The sequence below is a fragment of the Chiloscyllium punctatum genome, chromosome 16 (genome assembly GCF_047496795.1).
Source record: "Chiloscyllium punctatum isolate Juve2018m chromosome 16, sChiPun1.3, whole genome shotgun sequence".
Taxonomy (NCBI): domain Eukaryota; kingdom Metazoa; phylum Chordata; class Chondrichthyes; order Orectolobiformes; family Hemiscylliidae; genus Chiloscyllium; species Chiloscyllium punctatum.
This window is the reverse complement of record NC_092754.1, coordinates 21,177,887-21,194,874: the sequence shown is the minus strand read 5'-3', so window position 1 is coordinate 21,194,874 and position 16,988 is coordinate 21,177,887. Positions and strand designations below refer to the sequence as shown.

General features: G+C 41.7%; 1 protein-coding gene across 3 annotated transcripts in view; it reads left to right on the top strand.

Moving 5' to 3' along the window:
• The window catches only part of clcn6 (chloride channel 6), a 216,841-nt gene that overhangs the window by 29,773 nt on the left and 170,080 nt on the right, over positions 1–16,988 (top strand). For all 3 annotated transcript variants that reach the window (XR_011962701.1, XM_072586435.1, XM_072586434.1), the window contains exons 5-14: positions 4,179–4,245; positions 4,942–5,048; positions 5,318–5,444; positions 6,592–6,659; positions 8,409–8,467; positions 9,681–9,813; positions 10,110–10,223; positions 11,328–11,494; positions 12,056–12,176; positions 12,619–12,745. Coding sequence is in view for 2 of the 3 variants with exons in the window: in XM_072586435.1 (XP_072442536.1) it covers positions 4,179–4,245; positions 4,942–5,048; positions 5,318–5,444; positions 6,592–6,659; positions 8,409–8,467; positions 9,681–9,813; positions 10,110–10,223; positions 11,328–11,494; positions 12,056–12,176; positions 12,619–12,745 (1,090 nt within the window). In the remaining variant the exon portion in view is untranslated. The remainder of the gene's footprint in view (positions 1–4,178; positions 4,246–4,941; positions 5,049–5,317; positions 5,445–6,591; positions 6,660–8,408; positions 8,468–9,680; positions 9,814–10,109; positions 10,224–11,327; positions 11,495–12,055; positions 12,177–12,618; positions 12,746–16,988) is intronic.

Genomic DNA, 16,988 nt, shown 5'->3' with positions numbered 1-16,988 from the left:
GAAACGCCCTGGCAGAAATCTTGGGAACAGAAATTAGAATAGATCCAGTATCTCTCATTTTGGGCTTTCCGAACTTGCCTTCCCTGGATGTGCACAGGAAGAATTATTTTCCATTCTCTCTTTCTGTGCAAGGAAAAATATTTTGGTAAACTGGGTGGTTGAGGGCCCTCCTGGACTTTCGAATTGGCACAGAATAATCATGGAATGCATTCCCCATGACTTCTTTACAAACATGGTGCACCAGGAAACCGAACTATTCTATAAAATATGGCACCCTTTCTTGAATTACACAGATACAGATATTTTGGCCACTCTATGAAGGGCTTTTATCTAATTGAGACAACGACCCTGGCTGGTTCGGGGCCCCTTGGAAGAGGAATCCCCCTGCATGAATACAGGTTTTTGTTATGATTTGATGATAACACATTCCGAGCATGTACTTTACTACTCAATTTCTGTGTTACCCGTTGTTTTTTTTTTCTTGAGTAATGTAAGAGATTTGATTATACATTCTGGTTAGTTGTAGGTTAGATTAGTAGTTAGTTGAGTTTTGTCTTTTTCTTTTTCTTTTCGGTATCTCTTCTTTTGTTTGACAAATTTTGGCTAGGATTTATTTAAGATTTAATTATATATCAGTGTTTATACTTTTTTTTATTTGTAAACTTGTAAAAGCATGTTAAATTTTCAATAAAAATAACTATAAAAAAAGGAAATCTGCCATCCTCACCTGGTCTGGACTGCCAGGCCTACATGTGACTCCAGACCCACATCAATGTGGTTGACTCTCAAGTGCTATCTAAAGTGGCCTAGCAAGGCACTCAGTTGTTTCAACACTACCATGTCTCAACAAAGAAATTAAATTGGATGGATCACCTGGCATTGATGTAGGCATTGCAAAATTCAATAGCAGAAGAAACTCTGTTGTCCTGCAAAATACTCCTGAGAACATCTGGGGGCTCGTGTCAGAATTGGGAGAGCTGTCTCATAGATTAGTCAAGCAATAGCCTGACAGTCATACTCACTATCCTTGGATATGTCCTGTCCCACTGGCAGGACAGATCCAGGAGATATGGTTGGTATACAGTCAGCAGTGAGTTATCCTAGGAGTTCTCAATGTTGACTCCAGACTCCATGAAATCTCATGGCTTCAGGTTAAACATGGGCAAGGAAACCTCCTGCTGATTATCATGTACCATCCTCTCTTAGCTGATGAATCAGTACTCCTCCATGTTGAACAACACTTGGGAGGCAAGGGTGCAAGATACACCCAGGATGAGGGATTTCATTGTTCATCTCCCAGAGTGGCTTGGCAACAGCACTACTGATACAGCTGGTCAGGACCAAAAGGATACAAATGCTAGACAGGGTCTGCACCAGTTGGTGAGAGAATAAAAGAGTGAGAAAAATATATTTGTCCTCATCCTTACCAAGCTGCTAGCTGCAGATGCATCTGATCATGACTGTGCTAAATTGCCCATAGTGTCCAGGGATGTACAGGCTAGGTGAATTAGCCACATGAAATGCAAGATTACAGAGCACGGATAGGGGTGTGGATCTGGGTGGGATAATCATCAGAGGGTCAGTGTGGACTCGATGGGCCGAATGGCCTGCTTGCACACTGTAGGGATTCTATGATTCTAAGTGTTGGTAAGAGTAACTACAGTACAGTCCTTGTTGCAGATGAAGTTCCACTTTCACGTTGTGAATACACTCCATCGTGTTGTGTGGCATTATCGCTGTATTAAATGGGGCCATCTTTAAGCAGATGTAGCAGCTCAAGACTAGGCATACTTAAGGTACTGTGGGCTATCAATAGCAGTAGAATAGTATTCCAGCACAGTCTGCAATCTCAGCCTGGCATATGCCCCATTCAAATATCAAAGCCAGGGGATTAACCCTGGTTCAGTGGAGAGTGCAGGAGGGCATGCAAGGAACAGCACCAGGTACACCTAAAAATGAGGTGTCAACTGGTGAAGGTACCCAACAGGACTACTTGCATCCCAAATAGCATATCAGCAAGTGACAGAGCTAAGTGATCCCATAATCCTAAGCTCTGCCATATCCAGTCCTACATGGTGGCGGACAATTAAATGACTCACTGAAGTAGGAAGCTCCACGAATATCCCCATCCTCGATGATGGAAGCGCCAAACACATCACAGCAATCTTCAGCCAGAAATGCTGAGTGGATGATCCATCTCAGCCTCCTCCAGTGATCCCCAGCATTGGAGATATCAGTCTTCAGCCAATTTGATTCACTCCATGTGATACTAAGAAATGGCTAGAGGCACTGCTATGCCTCCTGACAACTTTCTGGCAACAGTACGTGGTGCTCCAGAATTTGCTATTCCCCAGGCCAAGCTATTCCAGTATAATTACAACACTGGCATCTATCTGACAATGTGGAAAATTGCCCATGTATGTCGTGGACACAGCAGGGCAAATCCGAGCTGGCCTGTAACCACCACAATAGTCTACTCTCAATTATCAGTAAAATGATGAAAGGTGTCATAAACAGTGGTATCATGAAGCACTTGCTCAGCAATAACCTACTCAATGACGCTCAGTTTGGGTTGCACCAGAGCCACTAGCTCCTGACCTTATTATAGCCTTGGTTCAAACATGGACTAACGAGCTGAAATCCAGAGGTGAGGTGAGAGTGACAGCCCTTGATGTACATGCTGCATTTGACTCAGTATGCCATCAAGGAGCCCGAGCAAAACTGCGTATCAGGGAGCAAAGTCTCTGCTGGTTGGTTATTCCTCGCACACAAGGTGGTTGTGTTTGTTGGAACTGAGATGACTGACATCCAGGAATTCTGCAGAAATTGGCCTCAACATTTTCAGCTGCTTATCAATGATCTTCCTTCCATCATAAGGTCAGAAGTGAGTATGTTTGCTGATGGTTGTGCAATGTTCAGCTCCATTGATGACACTGAAGCAATCCATGTTCAAGTGCAACATGAACTGGACAGTATCCAGGCTTGGGCTGACAAGTGGCAAGAAACATTTGCACCTCACATGCCAGGCAATGATCATCTCCAATTGGAGACAATCTAACCATCATCCTTGACATTCAGTGGTGTTACCATCACTGAATCCACCTGCTGACTCCCATAACCTGACCACCATCTACAAGGCACAAATTAGGCGTATGATGGAATACTCAACTCTTGCCTTAGACAGCACCTTTGAAACACTTGATCACTCCCAACTAGAAGGACAAGGGCAGGAGATACATGGGAATACCACCAAATAACAAGTTCCCCTCCAAGTCACTCACCATCCTGGAAATATATCAATGTTCCTTCATTGTTGTTGGGTCAAAAGTCAGCGAATTCCTGTCCTAAGGGCATTGTGAGCTAACCTACAGCACGTGGACTACAGCTGTTTAAGAAGATAGGTCACTACCACCTTCTGAGGGGCAACTAGGGATGGACAATAAATGATAGCCAGCTAGCAACATCCATGGCCCAAGAGTGAATAAAATAAAAATTGGACTTCCTTTGAGTTCACTCATGGACCCAGTTCGATCATTTTAATGAGTAATTAAGACACAGATCTGGCAGATGATCTGAGTTGTAGTGTTTAAATGTATTCCCATTGTTTGTATTTATATTCTATGCAGTGTGATGGACCGTGTAACCTCCATGTTGAACCTGGCTTTCTGGGTAATGTGGCTGGCTTATGGCGGGTCAAATGATATTGACAAGGAATGTGCATTTATAGACACCTTATGCCTGTCAAATTTTAGGAAATGTTAGTGTTTCATATGTTCAATTATTTTGAAGTACAGATGAATATGACAACTCCCAGCAAGATTCCATAAATAATTAAGATAAATAACCAATTAATTTGTGTTCTTATGTTGGTTAAGGTAGAATCTGCGCAATTTACTGAAATTTTCAGTATTTTCTTGGAATTTACCTTATTTGGAAGAGAGTACCCCCAAATATGCTGCATTTCCTTGGAACCGCAGTTGTAGCCTAGATTTTGTGATCATGTATTCTGCCGAGACATGAAAGCATGGTATTCTGACTCCTGTAGGAACTGAGGGAAAAAAACAGCTTGGTGGGTCAAGAACTTAAGGGTGTTCAGATGCAGCTAATAAACAGGCAGACTCCACTTATGATTAGATTACACTAATTGTTATTTGATTGTTTGACTCTGCTTTTTTCAGGTTGGACTGTTCATCGATTACTTTGTTCATCTCTTCTCAGACCTTAAATACCAAATCATTGGAAAATGTATCCTTTGAAATGTGGTAATGTTAGAAAATGACAGAAGGTAAGTGTCGATGTATGTGAATGTAGATTGACTGACAAACAAGTTGTAACAGGCTGGAATCCAATCCAGAGACAGTTCCGATCACACTTTCTACTGGCGTCTGAGCAATGATTTAGAAAGTCACCCTAATATGTCTTATTTATAAAAAGAAGGACAAATCTATTCTGTCAAATTACTGTCCTATCACCCTATTCTCAATTGCCAGCAGCAAAGTGAAAGAGTGCTATCAGATGGCAGTTAGTTATGAGTAACATTCTTGTTGATGCCCAGATTATACTCTATCCTGACAACTCTGTTCTCAACCTCCAAATGTGGACAAAAGAGCAAAAGTTGAGATGTTTGTCATCAAGGTTGCATTTGTCCAAGTGTGACATCAGAGAGCCCTTGTAAAACTGTTTGGATTGTTACTAGAAGATACATAATCTCAATTTACATTTGCTTTGTACCTGAAACATAATAAGATTACTCAGTGTTTCAAAGAGACATTATAAATCTAAACATGACACCAAGCCACAAAATTGGCTTATTTTCTGACTGCCCAAAATGTCTACCACCTACCAAAAGGTACAAGTCAGGAGCGTGATGGCAGCTGTGACCTTGATGATTTTTTGATTGTTATCTTTGCTGCATATTTTCCCTAATTTCACCTCTTGAAGCGGTGGAGGATTGCAGTGAGAGGGGATGTCTCGCACTCTCCCTCCTTGAGATTCTTGCGTTCAACATGGGTTTTGTTTTCCTGGCCAGTCTATTTGTCTTGATTGAGGTAAGAACGCAAGTGTGTTACATCAAATTTGACTTGTGTTTTAAATGAAAAATAGCAACTATTAAGGCAGTAATGGTGTACAACGCCTTGTGCTCACTGTTGAATCTCTGGAGAATGAGGCAGTGCTTTCACTATCTTGCTGAAAGCAAAAATGGAATTTGATATTTTCTTTGACAGGGGTCAGGCTGGTTGTTATCATTGTCAATGGTCTATGTTCTGCCAGGGTTGGGGAACAGTATCATGTTTTGAAAAATATCTTTTTGTTTCAGCCAGTTGCAGCTGGATCAGGAATTCCTGAAATCAAATGTTATCTAAATGGGGTAAAGATCCCTGGAATTGTGAGGCTACGGACCCTGGTCTGTAAAGCAGTAGGCGTGTTGTTCTGTGTGGCTGGAGGTAAGGGGTGACTTGAGGTTTTTTTCCTATGTTAGTTGCATGTTCAGGAAAAGATGCTTAACCTCCTGTTCAGAAGCATCACTCAACATTTAACAGTACGAAAAATGTATATCAATTGGATCAGAATCTGAGAAGGACAGCTTGACATTTTGGGTGGAACCTTTTAACAGAACGAAAAGACCTTTTATTCCCATTGTGGTCTAGTGGATCTGACATGCTTCTGTTTTGCCTGAGTGACATCCACAACCTTCATAATGTTCAGACTGCTGTGCTAATGGCTATCCATTCTTCTTCCTCCTCCTCCTTAATTTGATGCTAATGGAACTCAGACTCTTAACAAAGGATGCTACAAGTGTGAAACTCTACAGGGGCTACTAGTTACTTAGTAAATTACGATACATGTACTTTTGGTTTCTTTGCCCAGCTACTATGGAACAAGGCATAGTTGGTGCTGTCTTGCACTGTTTGGTTGTACCCTGTCCCACTGTTGATGGTCCATCTATTTTTGCCCATTCTTTGCAGTGTCCATGAAGGTATCGGCTTCATTTTAATGACAAATGTATACAAATGATGAGAGAATCACAAAGTGAGTCAATAAGTTTGAATAGAGTTTTGCATTTTTTGCTTTATATATTCATTCCTGGGGTGAATGTGTCACAGAAGGCTAGCCTTTAATGCCTGTCCTTGATTGCCTTGAGAAGTTGGTGGTGAGCAGCTGCCTTAAACTGCTGCATAGCTCAATTACAGTCCCATGATGGTTCCCTTGACTGAGTTGTGCATTACGTGTTCTATGAACTGAATTGGGAACTATTTTCAACCTGAGGTACATTTTGGTGTTCAGAAAATATTGTGCCACTATACTGCTTAATGCCTTCCTTGTGGGGAAAACTGATACATGTTTATATACAACAGCTTTATCAGACCTAGAAGTTTGTGCAGACGCGGAGTTCTAATTGTTGAGAACTGACGCAATATTTCTTAGATTTTATGATTTTGAGAGGGCCATCCAGTCCTTTTGTAATTTCAGCTGATTCACTTTAGTGGTGTACGGTCTTTTCCTCACCATCGGGCAGAATTTATCCGTTGAGTGCTGTACTGCTCCTGTTTGGCTGTTCCAGGCAAAGTCTGATGCACGTTTTGTTTCTAGGATTATTTGTGGGAAAGGAAGGTCCAATGATTCACAGTGGAGCAGTGGTGGGAGCAGGTCTGCCTCAGGTGAGTGATTAGTGTTTCAGATGTGTCACTTTGTCAGTTGTGTCTCCACATTGGTTATTTTTGCTGACTTTTTGTTCAGTTGCTAAAGTATGGAAATTTGATTAATGGAGAGTTACATTACCTACTGTTGCCCTTCATCCTCCAAATGAGATTTTACAATCAAACAAGATAAAACCCAATTTGGTCTTTCTTCACTCACCCATCCCGAACCAAAGTCCTACCACTCCTCCAGTTTCTCACTTTGAAGATATTCCCAGATGTTATCCTGAAATTACTCGATCTTAGTTGGAAATTGTCATGGTTCTCGTTTGCTTGAGTAACTTGTTCAGTGTGGTGCTGAGCCAGCTTTGTGCTCAGCTAACTGATCGTGGCTAACCTACTCCTTTATTGAGTTGTTCTCAGCAACACATCATCAAATAACCTATAACAGTAGGATGCGTTAGGAAATGAGATGAATGTCTTCCTTGTTTCTGTCTTTAAGTCAGTTAATGCTCTTAAATCTGTTGTTAGGCCAGCCTTTTTTTCAGAGTGCCAGCAACCATGTAGTTCAAAGGGATTCAGTTCTACTGGAGTCCTGAGCTATTATGGAATGCTCTTTGAAATTCACAATGTTCTTGGGCTCATTTTTCTAGAGTTTGTGAATCTTCATATTGTGGTGTCCTGAAAAAGTCAGTGTTGTTTATAATAGTGCTTAATTTGTGGTATTGCTTAACTGAAGTAAAAGATTAAATCTTTCAGGCTGATGATTTTGTCATAGGCAAGCAAAAAATCAAATAAATCAGTGAGAACTTTTAGGAGCTACTGGGTTTTTGGGACATGACAGGATTTTTGGCTGGTGTGGTTTGTGGTTAGAGAAGAAGGATACACCAGAAACATTGATCTCTCTGCCACCTGATGTTGCCGGGCTTGCTGTGTTCTTCCAGCCTCCTGCTTGTCTATGGTAGATTGTGGGGCAGGGTCGTGTATATGTAGCAGGGCTGATTTATAGATGTGTTTGAGACCAGACAGGATGGCCTGTACATAGGTCGTGGTGTATGGACTGGAGGGCAAGGTATGTAATGTAGGTTGTAGAATGAAAATGGGTTGTAGAGTGTGTTGGAGTGGATGTGTGGAGGGAGCTGGATGGGGTCAGATAAGTGTGAGAATGTTGGTCACCCTGCTATAGGAAGGATGTTATCGAGACTGGAAGGTTTGAGTTATAAGAATAGGCTGGGACTTTTTGTTCCCTGCAACGTAAGAGACTGAAGCATGACCTAATAGAAGTTCATAAAATCATGAAGGGCATAGATAAAGTGAATAGGCAAGATTTCTTCCTTAAAGTAGGAGACTTCAAAACTAGACAACATAAGTTTAAGGTGAGAGGCAAAAGATTTACAAGGGACCTGAGGGTCAATTTTTTCACACAAAGGATGGTGCATACATGGAATGATCTGTCAGAAGAAGTGGTAGAATTGGGTACAATTACAACATTTAAAAGATGTTTGGACAGATACATGGATAGGAAGGGTTTAGAGGGATATGGGCCAAACACAGGCAAATGGGGCTAGTTCAGTTTAGGAAACCTGACTGGCATGGATAAGTTGGGCTTAAGGGTCTGTTCCTGTGCTGTATGACTTTATTTAGTGATGTGGACGACGTGGAGTGGAGCAGGAGTGAAAGTTGAGTATGAGGTGGAATGATCTTTTGCATTTTGCAGTGTTTTGGTTTTTGTCTAATGCTTGCTTTGCTTTCTTGCTTTCTCTGGAATAGTTCCAAAGCATCACTTTCCACAAGATCCAGTTCAACTTCCCGTATTTCCGCAGTGACAGGTAGGAATCATTTGTGAACTGCACCTCCTGGGTTTTCCTGAAATATAACCAACTTCTGTCATTTTAAACTGGTAGAGTCACAAAACTATCTGCTGCATGTTGCCATACACATTGAGGCTGCAGTCATTTAAAAATCACTTCACAGTGTAATTTCACGTCTGTAGGGAGCTTTAGTGATGTTCAGTGAAATAGGGTTAATTCTGCTGTGAAATCTGTGCAGTCTAATTGAGAATGCAGGATGCAACCATGGTCGGCACAGGAGAGCTGACACTTAAAAAAGTAGTGTGGTGCTAGAAAAGCACAGCAGGTCAGTGTTTCAGGCATAAGCCCTTCATCACGAATGAAGGGTCCTGATGAAGGGCTTATGCCCGAAACGTCGACTCTTCTGCCCCTCTGATGCTTCCTGACCTGTGCTTTTCCAGCATCACATTCTTGAGTCATGATCTCCAACATCTGCAGTCCCTCACTTTCTTCCATTCTGTTGAAAAGCCAAAATGAAAATGGTGTTTGTGGAGGTAGTTTTGTTTCTTAACAAATCATCATCACATCCCTGCAGTGAACTCTTTTGAAGGGATGAATGAAGCCAGCGCCTCAGTTGGGTAAAAGAGAAGGGCTTAGTCTCTGGCATATCAATGACAGGTGTTTGAGAACAAATTGCCAAAAAGATGGTGGAGTGAAAGTTTAATTTTGTATTCTGATGTTAATATGTTACCATGGGACATCAGGTGATCGGGGAGTGGAGCAAGCTTTTGCTGGCTCACTGGCTGCCCTGGGAAAGTACTTGCTGTTGGATCCAGCTGATTTTCCCTCCCTTTAGCTGTTGGGATTCCTGATCCCTGGGAAATAACTTGCAGCTATTAAATTGAAGACTGCTATCAAACCTCAGACACGTAAGCTCATTAAAATATCAAAATGTTGAGTCCACCTCTGGAGTAACCCCACCAACTTGTCTCTGATAAAAACTGGAAATGTCTGAGTTGTAGATTGATTGATTTCTATCTGATAATGTAAGTGTTTAAATCCCCCCCCCCCCCCCACTTTGTATCTGAATGTTCAATGTGCAGTCAGATTTTTTCCTGTTGCTAGGTGCTTATTTTGAGAAAACCTTGGAGAAAAAGTCAATGTGTTTTATTTCAGCTGTTGAGTCTCTGTGTTGGTTTTCACAGTGGAATTTTATGATGCTGTGTCTGAAAGGCTCTGTTGGCATCCACAGGGACAAGCGCGACTTTGTGTCAGCAGGCGCAGCAGCAGGTGTTGCAGCAGCATTCGGGGCTCCAATCGGAGGGACATTGTTCAGTTTGGAGGAAGGGTCCTCATTCTGGAACCAAGCGCTAACATGGAAAGTGGTGAGTGTGACCAATTAACTGCCAGTATTGAGGGAAACCATCTGTTTTTTGAGCCAGTGCAATATTTTGTCTGACTGAGGCTGTTTTCTTCGTGTACTGGTATTTGGCTGGGTTGGAGCCAGGTATGGACAGTGCAGTAGTCTGGTTGGGGTTTGGTATTTGGTATGCAATTGTTTGACTGCAGAATCTGCGGTGGAATTGGTGTGGTGGTTGGTTTTGCCAGATGTGGCTGGGTTGGGTGGTTCAGTGTGGGTGTGCAGTTCTGTCCTTTGATTGTGTTTTCTGCTCTTTTCCAGCTCTTCTGCTCAATGTCTGCTGCATTCACACTGAACCTCTTCCGCTCAGGTATCCATTATGGGAGCTGGGGTTCTTTCCAGCTACCTGGATTGCTCAACTTTGGCGAGTTCAAGGTATTCTGTGGATTTGTTGCTGCTTTCTGTAATGTCCTTCACAACCCCATCTGAAAGCCCTTTATGCAAATAGTTTTGAAAATATGTAGCCTGGAGAAATTTCACAAAAATTTAATGTTCACAGGGAGAGCTAAACATTGTTGACCAATGTTTGCATTTATTTGTACACTCATCTATGGAGTGACCTTAAGTGTCTTCTAACCAAGTAAGTACTTTTAAGGTGTGGTCATTGTTGTGATGAACGAAATTCAGCAGTAAATTTGCACAGAACAAGAACCCGAAAATTGTAATTGTAATTATGACCAGATAATTTTTTTTAATGATGTTGAGGGATAAGTATTGGCCAGGGCACACAAGATACCATTCCTTCTCCAAAATAATACAATGGGATCTTTTATGTTCACCTGAGAAGTTCTATGGGATCTCAGTAACTATTCCAGTGCAAGAACATTACCTCCTTTGGGTTGAACTGGAGTGCCAGCCGAGATATTTGTGCTGAAGTCTCTATAGTAAGAGTTGAGTCCACAACCACCTCAGTCGGGCAAGAGTGCTACCAACTGAACCACACCTGATATCAGTTTCCTTGGACTGACACAATGAGTTAGGTATTTTTGTTTTGAATTATCCTTGGTTCATTAATTACAGTTCCATTTCACCAAAGTTATAAATAACTTTTCTTATTGTTTGAAAATGTAAATCTTATGGATAGCGATCTGCATGTGAGTCAGAAAGTTGTGGGTTCGAGTACTATTCCAGAGACTTGGAGGCTGTCACTCCAGTGGAGGGCCGAAGGAGTGCTGCACAATCAGGGTGCCAAATCACTTTCAGGTACCCTCTCTGAAAAGGGGGAAAATCTCTTTGTTGGGATCTCTGTCAAAAGAGTGCCTGAACCCTCTGACCCATGACCAGAATGTTTGTATATCCTCTGTGTTGCCCCATGCATACTTCTGATGAACGTGTCCTGCACTGACACTTGGTTGCTTGATAAATCCGAGAGTAGGCCAGCTGTTTAGTGCCCTCATGAACTCTCAGGTGGGGTCTGCGTGTTTCATTCTATTGGTTCCAGCTTGTGCTCAAATGGTTGCTGATGGCATTGTATATTAGTGTGCAGATGGAGACAAGAAGTGTCATTTGTGGACAGCAGTGGACCTGGCCTTCTTCATCATAATGGGTGTGATTGGTGGACTCTTGGGAGCAATGTTTAATTGTCTGAATAGGAGGCTTGCAAAGTATCGCATGCGCAATGTGCATCCCAAGGCCAAGTTTGTCCGGTAAGTAAAGACGACTTAGAAAACATCTCAATCTCACCATATTCACATTTTAAACTTTATACCTCATCCCAATTTTTCTAAGCTTACTAGCCTACATTTCTTGCCCTCCTCACTGTGCTAATACTTGCAGAAGTACCGTTCCATAGGTCATTTTAACTATCTTTGCCTCTGAGTGCTTCACTGATGATCAGCAGGTTATCCAACATGAGACATTGCAGCTGATTTCAATCCTGGCCTCAACAAAAGTTTAAACTGACTCCTCCAGCTTGCATCACTGGAAGTTTTGACTGATTTTTATTCACTGCCATCCCACCTTTATCTCAAGATTGCAATAGCAGTCCTCAAACTACTTCTGTCTAAGGTCAACCTTAGTGCATCCTTCTCTGGAAATTGGGTGTAGCTATTATTTCCTGGATATCACCCCTCATTCAGTTCAGTGATGCATATGCCTCAATTTTTGGGTGTAACGTGTTAGCAAGAGTGTGACTCATCGTGTTCATTCATCTTCTATTTAAATTGAAATATTTAAAGATTTACTCCTGTCTATCTCCCTGACCTCAGGATTCTGGAGAGTCTGCTGGTTGCTATGGTGACAACAATGGTCGTATTTGTAGCCTCCATGACTCTAGGAGAATGTCGTGACATCCCTTTGCAACCACATAGCAACAACACAACACTACAGGTGAGTGTGTCACTCAGGTTTTCATAATCTCCATAAATGTTTTGAAACTTTGAGCATTGAACATTTTGTTCAATTTTAGAAATTAAAAATTTGGCATCTTTTCAGTTTTGTCACGATAAATCCTGTTACCGATTAAATTCCTTTGCTCTATTTTGAGACTTTCAGATGTGTTATATGTGGTCTAAATTCAGAAAGCTTTACATCTACTTTCCCTTTAAATGCTTTGCTATGCGTCATTGTGAGGGTATGAGATTGGCTTTTTCCAGCCATCCCCAGAAATTAGAGACTTTGTCTCATTTCACTGTATGAGTGAAACACTGTTATAAATGGATATCTGACAGGGTTGGGCTGTTGGTTCAAGTTCAAGAGCTGCAGTTCTAATCTTATACCTTTAATCTTGACACAGCAGTTGTTTTATTATGTTTTGCTTTCTTCCCCACAGCTTTCTGAGCGAACTGTAAATTCCAGCATCAAGACCTTTTTCTGTCCTAACCAAACCTACAATGACATGGCCACACTCTTCTTCAATCCCCAAGAGACTGCCATTCTTCAACTCTTCCACCAGGAGGGTGAGTCACAATAGGTTGGTCCATAAGATAGAGTTGTAGATTGGTTGTAGCACAGAAGGTGGCCATTTGGCCCTTTATGGCAGTACTGGCTGTTTGAACAGTTTCACTTGGACCCATTGTCCAGCTTTCCCCAAGTAGCTCTGAACATTTCCCTTTTCAGATAGTAATCCAATTCCCTCTTGAATGTCCCCATTTTACTCGCCCCACCCTTCTTTCAGACACTGAATTCCAGATCTCAAAAATTTGCTGCATGATCAAGCTTATTCTTATGTTGTCTCGCCTTTTATTTGGCAGCTGCCTTTAATTTGGTATTGGATCCTTCCATTAATGCAGTTTTCTTATCTACTCTATCCAGGCCCCACATGATTTTGAATATCTCCATTGAAGCTTCTTTCAACCTTGTCTTCAAGTAAAGTAATCACAACTTCTCCAATCTTTCTCTGTAACTGAAGCTCTTCATTCCTGGGACCATTTTCATGAGTCTTTTCCACGTACTCTATAATGCATTAGTATTATACTTGAAATGTGGTTCCCTTGAGGCTGAACCTGGGTTTTGCATAAGCTTAACATTATTTCCATAATCTGAAGCTTGCTACTTTTGTAGTCCTGCCTGCTAAATTCCTGACTTGCTCCCTGAATTCTGACTGCAGGATTGTATTCCTTTGACATATGTCATTGGTACTGGTATGGACCAAAATTGTTTACTGTTCATTCCCCTCCCTTAGTTCCTATTGCATTTATTCCCTTTGCTTACAGTAAATCTCTGTTCCCCTCCACACAACCTCTTTTTATAGTGTACCCAGGTGCTGCAGATAACCACCATTCACTGGAGTCCAACACTGATGGCAGAAAACTGATAGAAACTGTATGTAAACCTCCCAGCTGTAGTGGTGATGGTAAGGCATTAAACAGGAAACTAGAGGTGCAGGCTGTAAAGGTACACTTGTGAAAATAGGCAACTTTAATCTGCATATAGATTGGTCAAATCAAATCTGTAACAATACCACAGAATAGGAATTCCTGGAGTGTATATGGATGGATTTCTGGATCAATAAATTGAGTAGATAGAGTATAGCCATGAAAAATGTTTGAAATGTCGATTTTCCTGCTCCTCAGATGCTGCGTGACTTGCTGTACTTTTTCCAGTATCACACTACTCTGACTGGATGTAGGTTTGCTCGCTGAGCTGGAAGGTTCATTTCCAGACGTTTTGTCACCCTACTAGGTAACATCTTCAGTGGGCCTCCAGGCAAAGCATTGTGCATGATTCCTGCTTTTTATTTATATGTTTGGATTTCTTTGAGTTGGTGATGTCATTTCCTGTGGTGATGTCATTTCCTATTCTTTTTCTCAGGGGGTGGTAGATGGGGTCTAACTCGATGTGTTTGTTGATAGAGTTCCGGTTGGAATACCATGCTTCTAGGAATTCTCGTGTGTGCCTCTGTTTGGCTTGTCCTAAGATGGATATGTTGTCCCAGTCCTTCCTTATCTGTATGTAAGGATACTAGTGAGAGAGGAAATGACTGCCAGACTACTCAGACCCCTTGGCATCATGGTAGCCCACAAACCCACCAACACACTAAAACAGCAGCTAATGAACTTGAAAGACCCTATACAGGCAACAAGCAAAACTAATGTCATTTACAAAATATAATGCAAGTACTGTAACAAACACTACATTGGACAAACAGGCAGAAAACTAGCCACCAGGATACATGAACATCAACTCGCCACAAAATGACATGACCCTCTCTCACTAGTATTCTTACCTATAGATAAGGAAGGACACCAGTTCGACTGGGACAACACATCCATCTTAGGACAAGCCAAACAGACACACGCATGAGAATTCCTAGAAGCATGGCATTCCAACTGGAACTCTATCAACAAAAATATTGAGTTAGACCCCTATCTACCACCCCCTGGGGAAAAAAGAACAGGACATGACATGACCACGGGAAATGACATCACCACAGGAAATGACATCACCAACTCAAAGAAACCCAAACATATAAATAGAAAGCAGGAATCAAGTACAATGCTTCGCCTGGAGGCCCACTGAAGATGTTACCTAGTAGGGTGACGAAACGTCTGGAAATGAACCTTCCAGCTCAGCGAGCAAACCTATATACAGATCCTCAACCTGAGCTACAAATCTTCTCAAAACTCGCTACTACTCTGACTCTCCAGTGTCTGCAATCCTCATTGTCTCAATAAATTGAGGAACCAATTAGAGAACAGGTCATGCAAGACTGTGTATTCAGAAAGGAATAATTGGAAATGCAGTTGTGCAAGGTCTCTTGGGGAAGAAAGACCGTGGTATGATAAAATTCTTCAATAAAATGAAGTGATGTAGTTGATTCTGAGACTAAGGTCCTGACCCTAAATAAAAGAAAATACATTGATATGAGGGGTGAGCTGGCTAGGACAAACTGGGGTATATTTTGTAAAGGAATGATGGTGGATAGGCAATGGTAAACATTTTAAAGTGTGCGTGGAGAAACTGTAGCAATTGTTCATTCATGTTTGACACAAAATAAAACTGACAAGTTGACTTGACTCTGGTTAACAAGGGAAATTAGAGTATTAAATGCAAGGAATGGGCATCCCATTTGGCTAAAAAAAACAGCAGACCTGTGATTTGGAGCAGTTTAGACTTTAGCAAAGGAAGACAAGTTGATTAAGAGGCAGAAAATAGATACAAGAGTAAACTTGTGGGGAACAGACAAACTTCTGTAGATATATGAAGAGAAACAGATTAACTAAATTAAATGTCGGTCCCCCACAGTCAGCAACAGGAAGTTATAATGTGGAACAAAGGGAAGCCAGATTAGTTAAATACAATTAAAGACCAATTAAATTTTGGCTCTATTTTCACAAAGGAGGACACAAATGATGTCCTATAAATCTTGGGGAACACAGGATCTGGTGAGAGCAAGGAACTGAAGAAGATCACTACCAGTTGGGAAATGGTGCTGGGGAATTGATGGGATCAAAGGCTGATCTCGAGGGCCTAGGACTGAGAGTGTTGTAATTAACTGCTCGCAGTATATGAAACAAGGTAAATGAGATTACAGTGCAGATTGAAATTAGCAGGTATGTTGTGGTGGGTATCAAATTTCTGTATGGAGATCAGGGCTGGAATTAAAACACCTTGTTGAAAGGACTTACAGATGGGTAGACGGGATGGGGTTGCTGTGTTAGTAAGAAGTGAAATTGAATGGATAGCAAGAAGTGAAATAGACTATAAGGCATAGAATCAGTGTGGGTAGTGGGTAGAGTTGAGGAATCGCAAAGGAAACAATACCCTACTGGGAGTTATGCACAGGTCTCAAAGCAGTCGTCAGGCTGTGGGGAAGAAAATAATTCAGGAGAAAGAAATGGTGTGTAATCATGGGGTCTTCAATATATGTGTCCTGGGAAAGTCGGGTTTGTAGCAGATCTCAAGAAAAGGAATTTGTGAAATGTCTACAAGATTTGGATACAGAACTGGCTCAAAGGTAAAAGACAGAGGGTGGTGGTGGAGGTTTGTTCTTCAGAGTGGAGGCCTGTGACCAGTTGAGTGGCACAAGGATCGGTGCTGGGTCCTCTACTTTTTGTCATTTACATAAATGATTTGGATGCGAGCATACGAGGTACAGTTAGTAAGTTTGCAGATGACACCAACATTGGAGGTGTAGTGGACAGTGAAGAGGGTTACCTCAGATTACAACAGGATCTGGACCAGATGGGCCAATGGACTGAGAAGTGGCAGATGGAGTTTAATTCAGATAAATGCGAGGTGCTGCATTTTGGGAAAGTAAATCTTAGCAGGACTTATACACTTAATGGTAAGGTCCTTGGGAGTGTTGCTGATCAAAGAGACCTTGGAGTGCAGGTTCATAGCTCCTTGAAAGTGGAGTCGCAGGTAGGTAGGATAGTGAAGAAGGCGTTTGGTATGCTGTCCTTTATTGGTCAGAGTATTGAGTACAGGAGTTGGGAGGTTATGTTGTGGCTGTACAAGACATTGGTTGGGCCACTATTGGAATATTGCGTGCAATTTTGGTCTCCCTCCTATTGTTGTGAAAGATGTTGTGAAACTTGAAAGGGTTCAGAAAAGATTCTCAAGGATGTTGCCAGGGTTGGAGGATTTGAGCTGTAGGGAGAGGCTGAACAGGCTGAGGCTGTTTTCCCTGAAGCATCGGAGGCTGAGGGGTGACCTTATAGAGGTTTACAAAATTATGAAGGGCATGGATAGGATAAA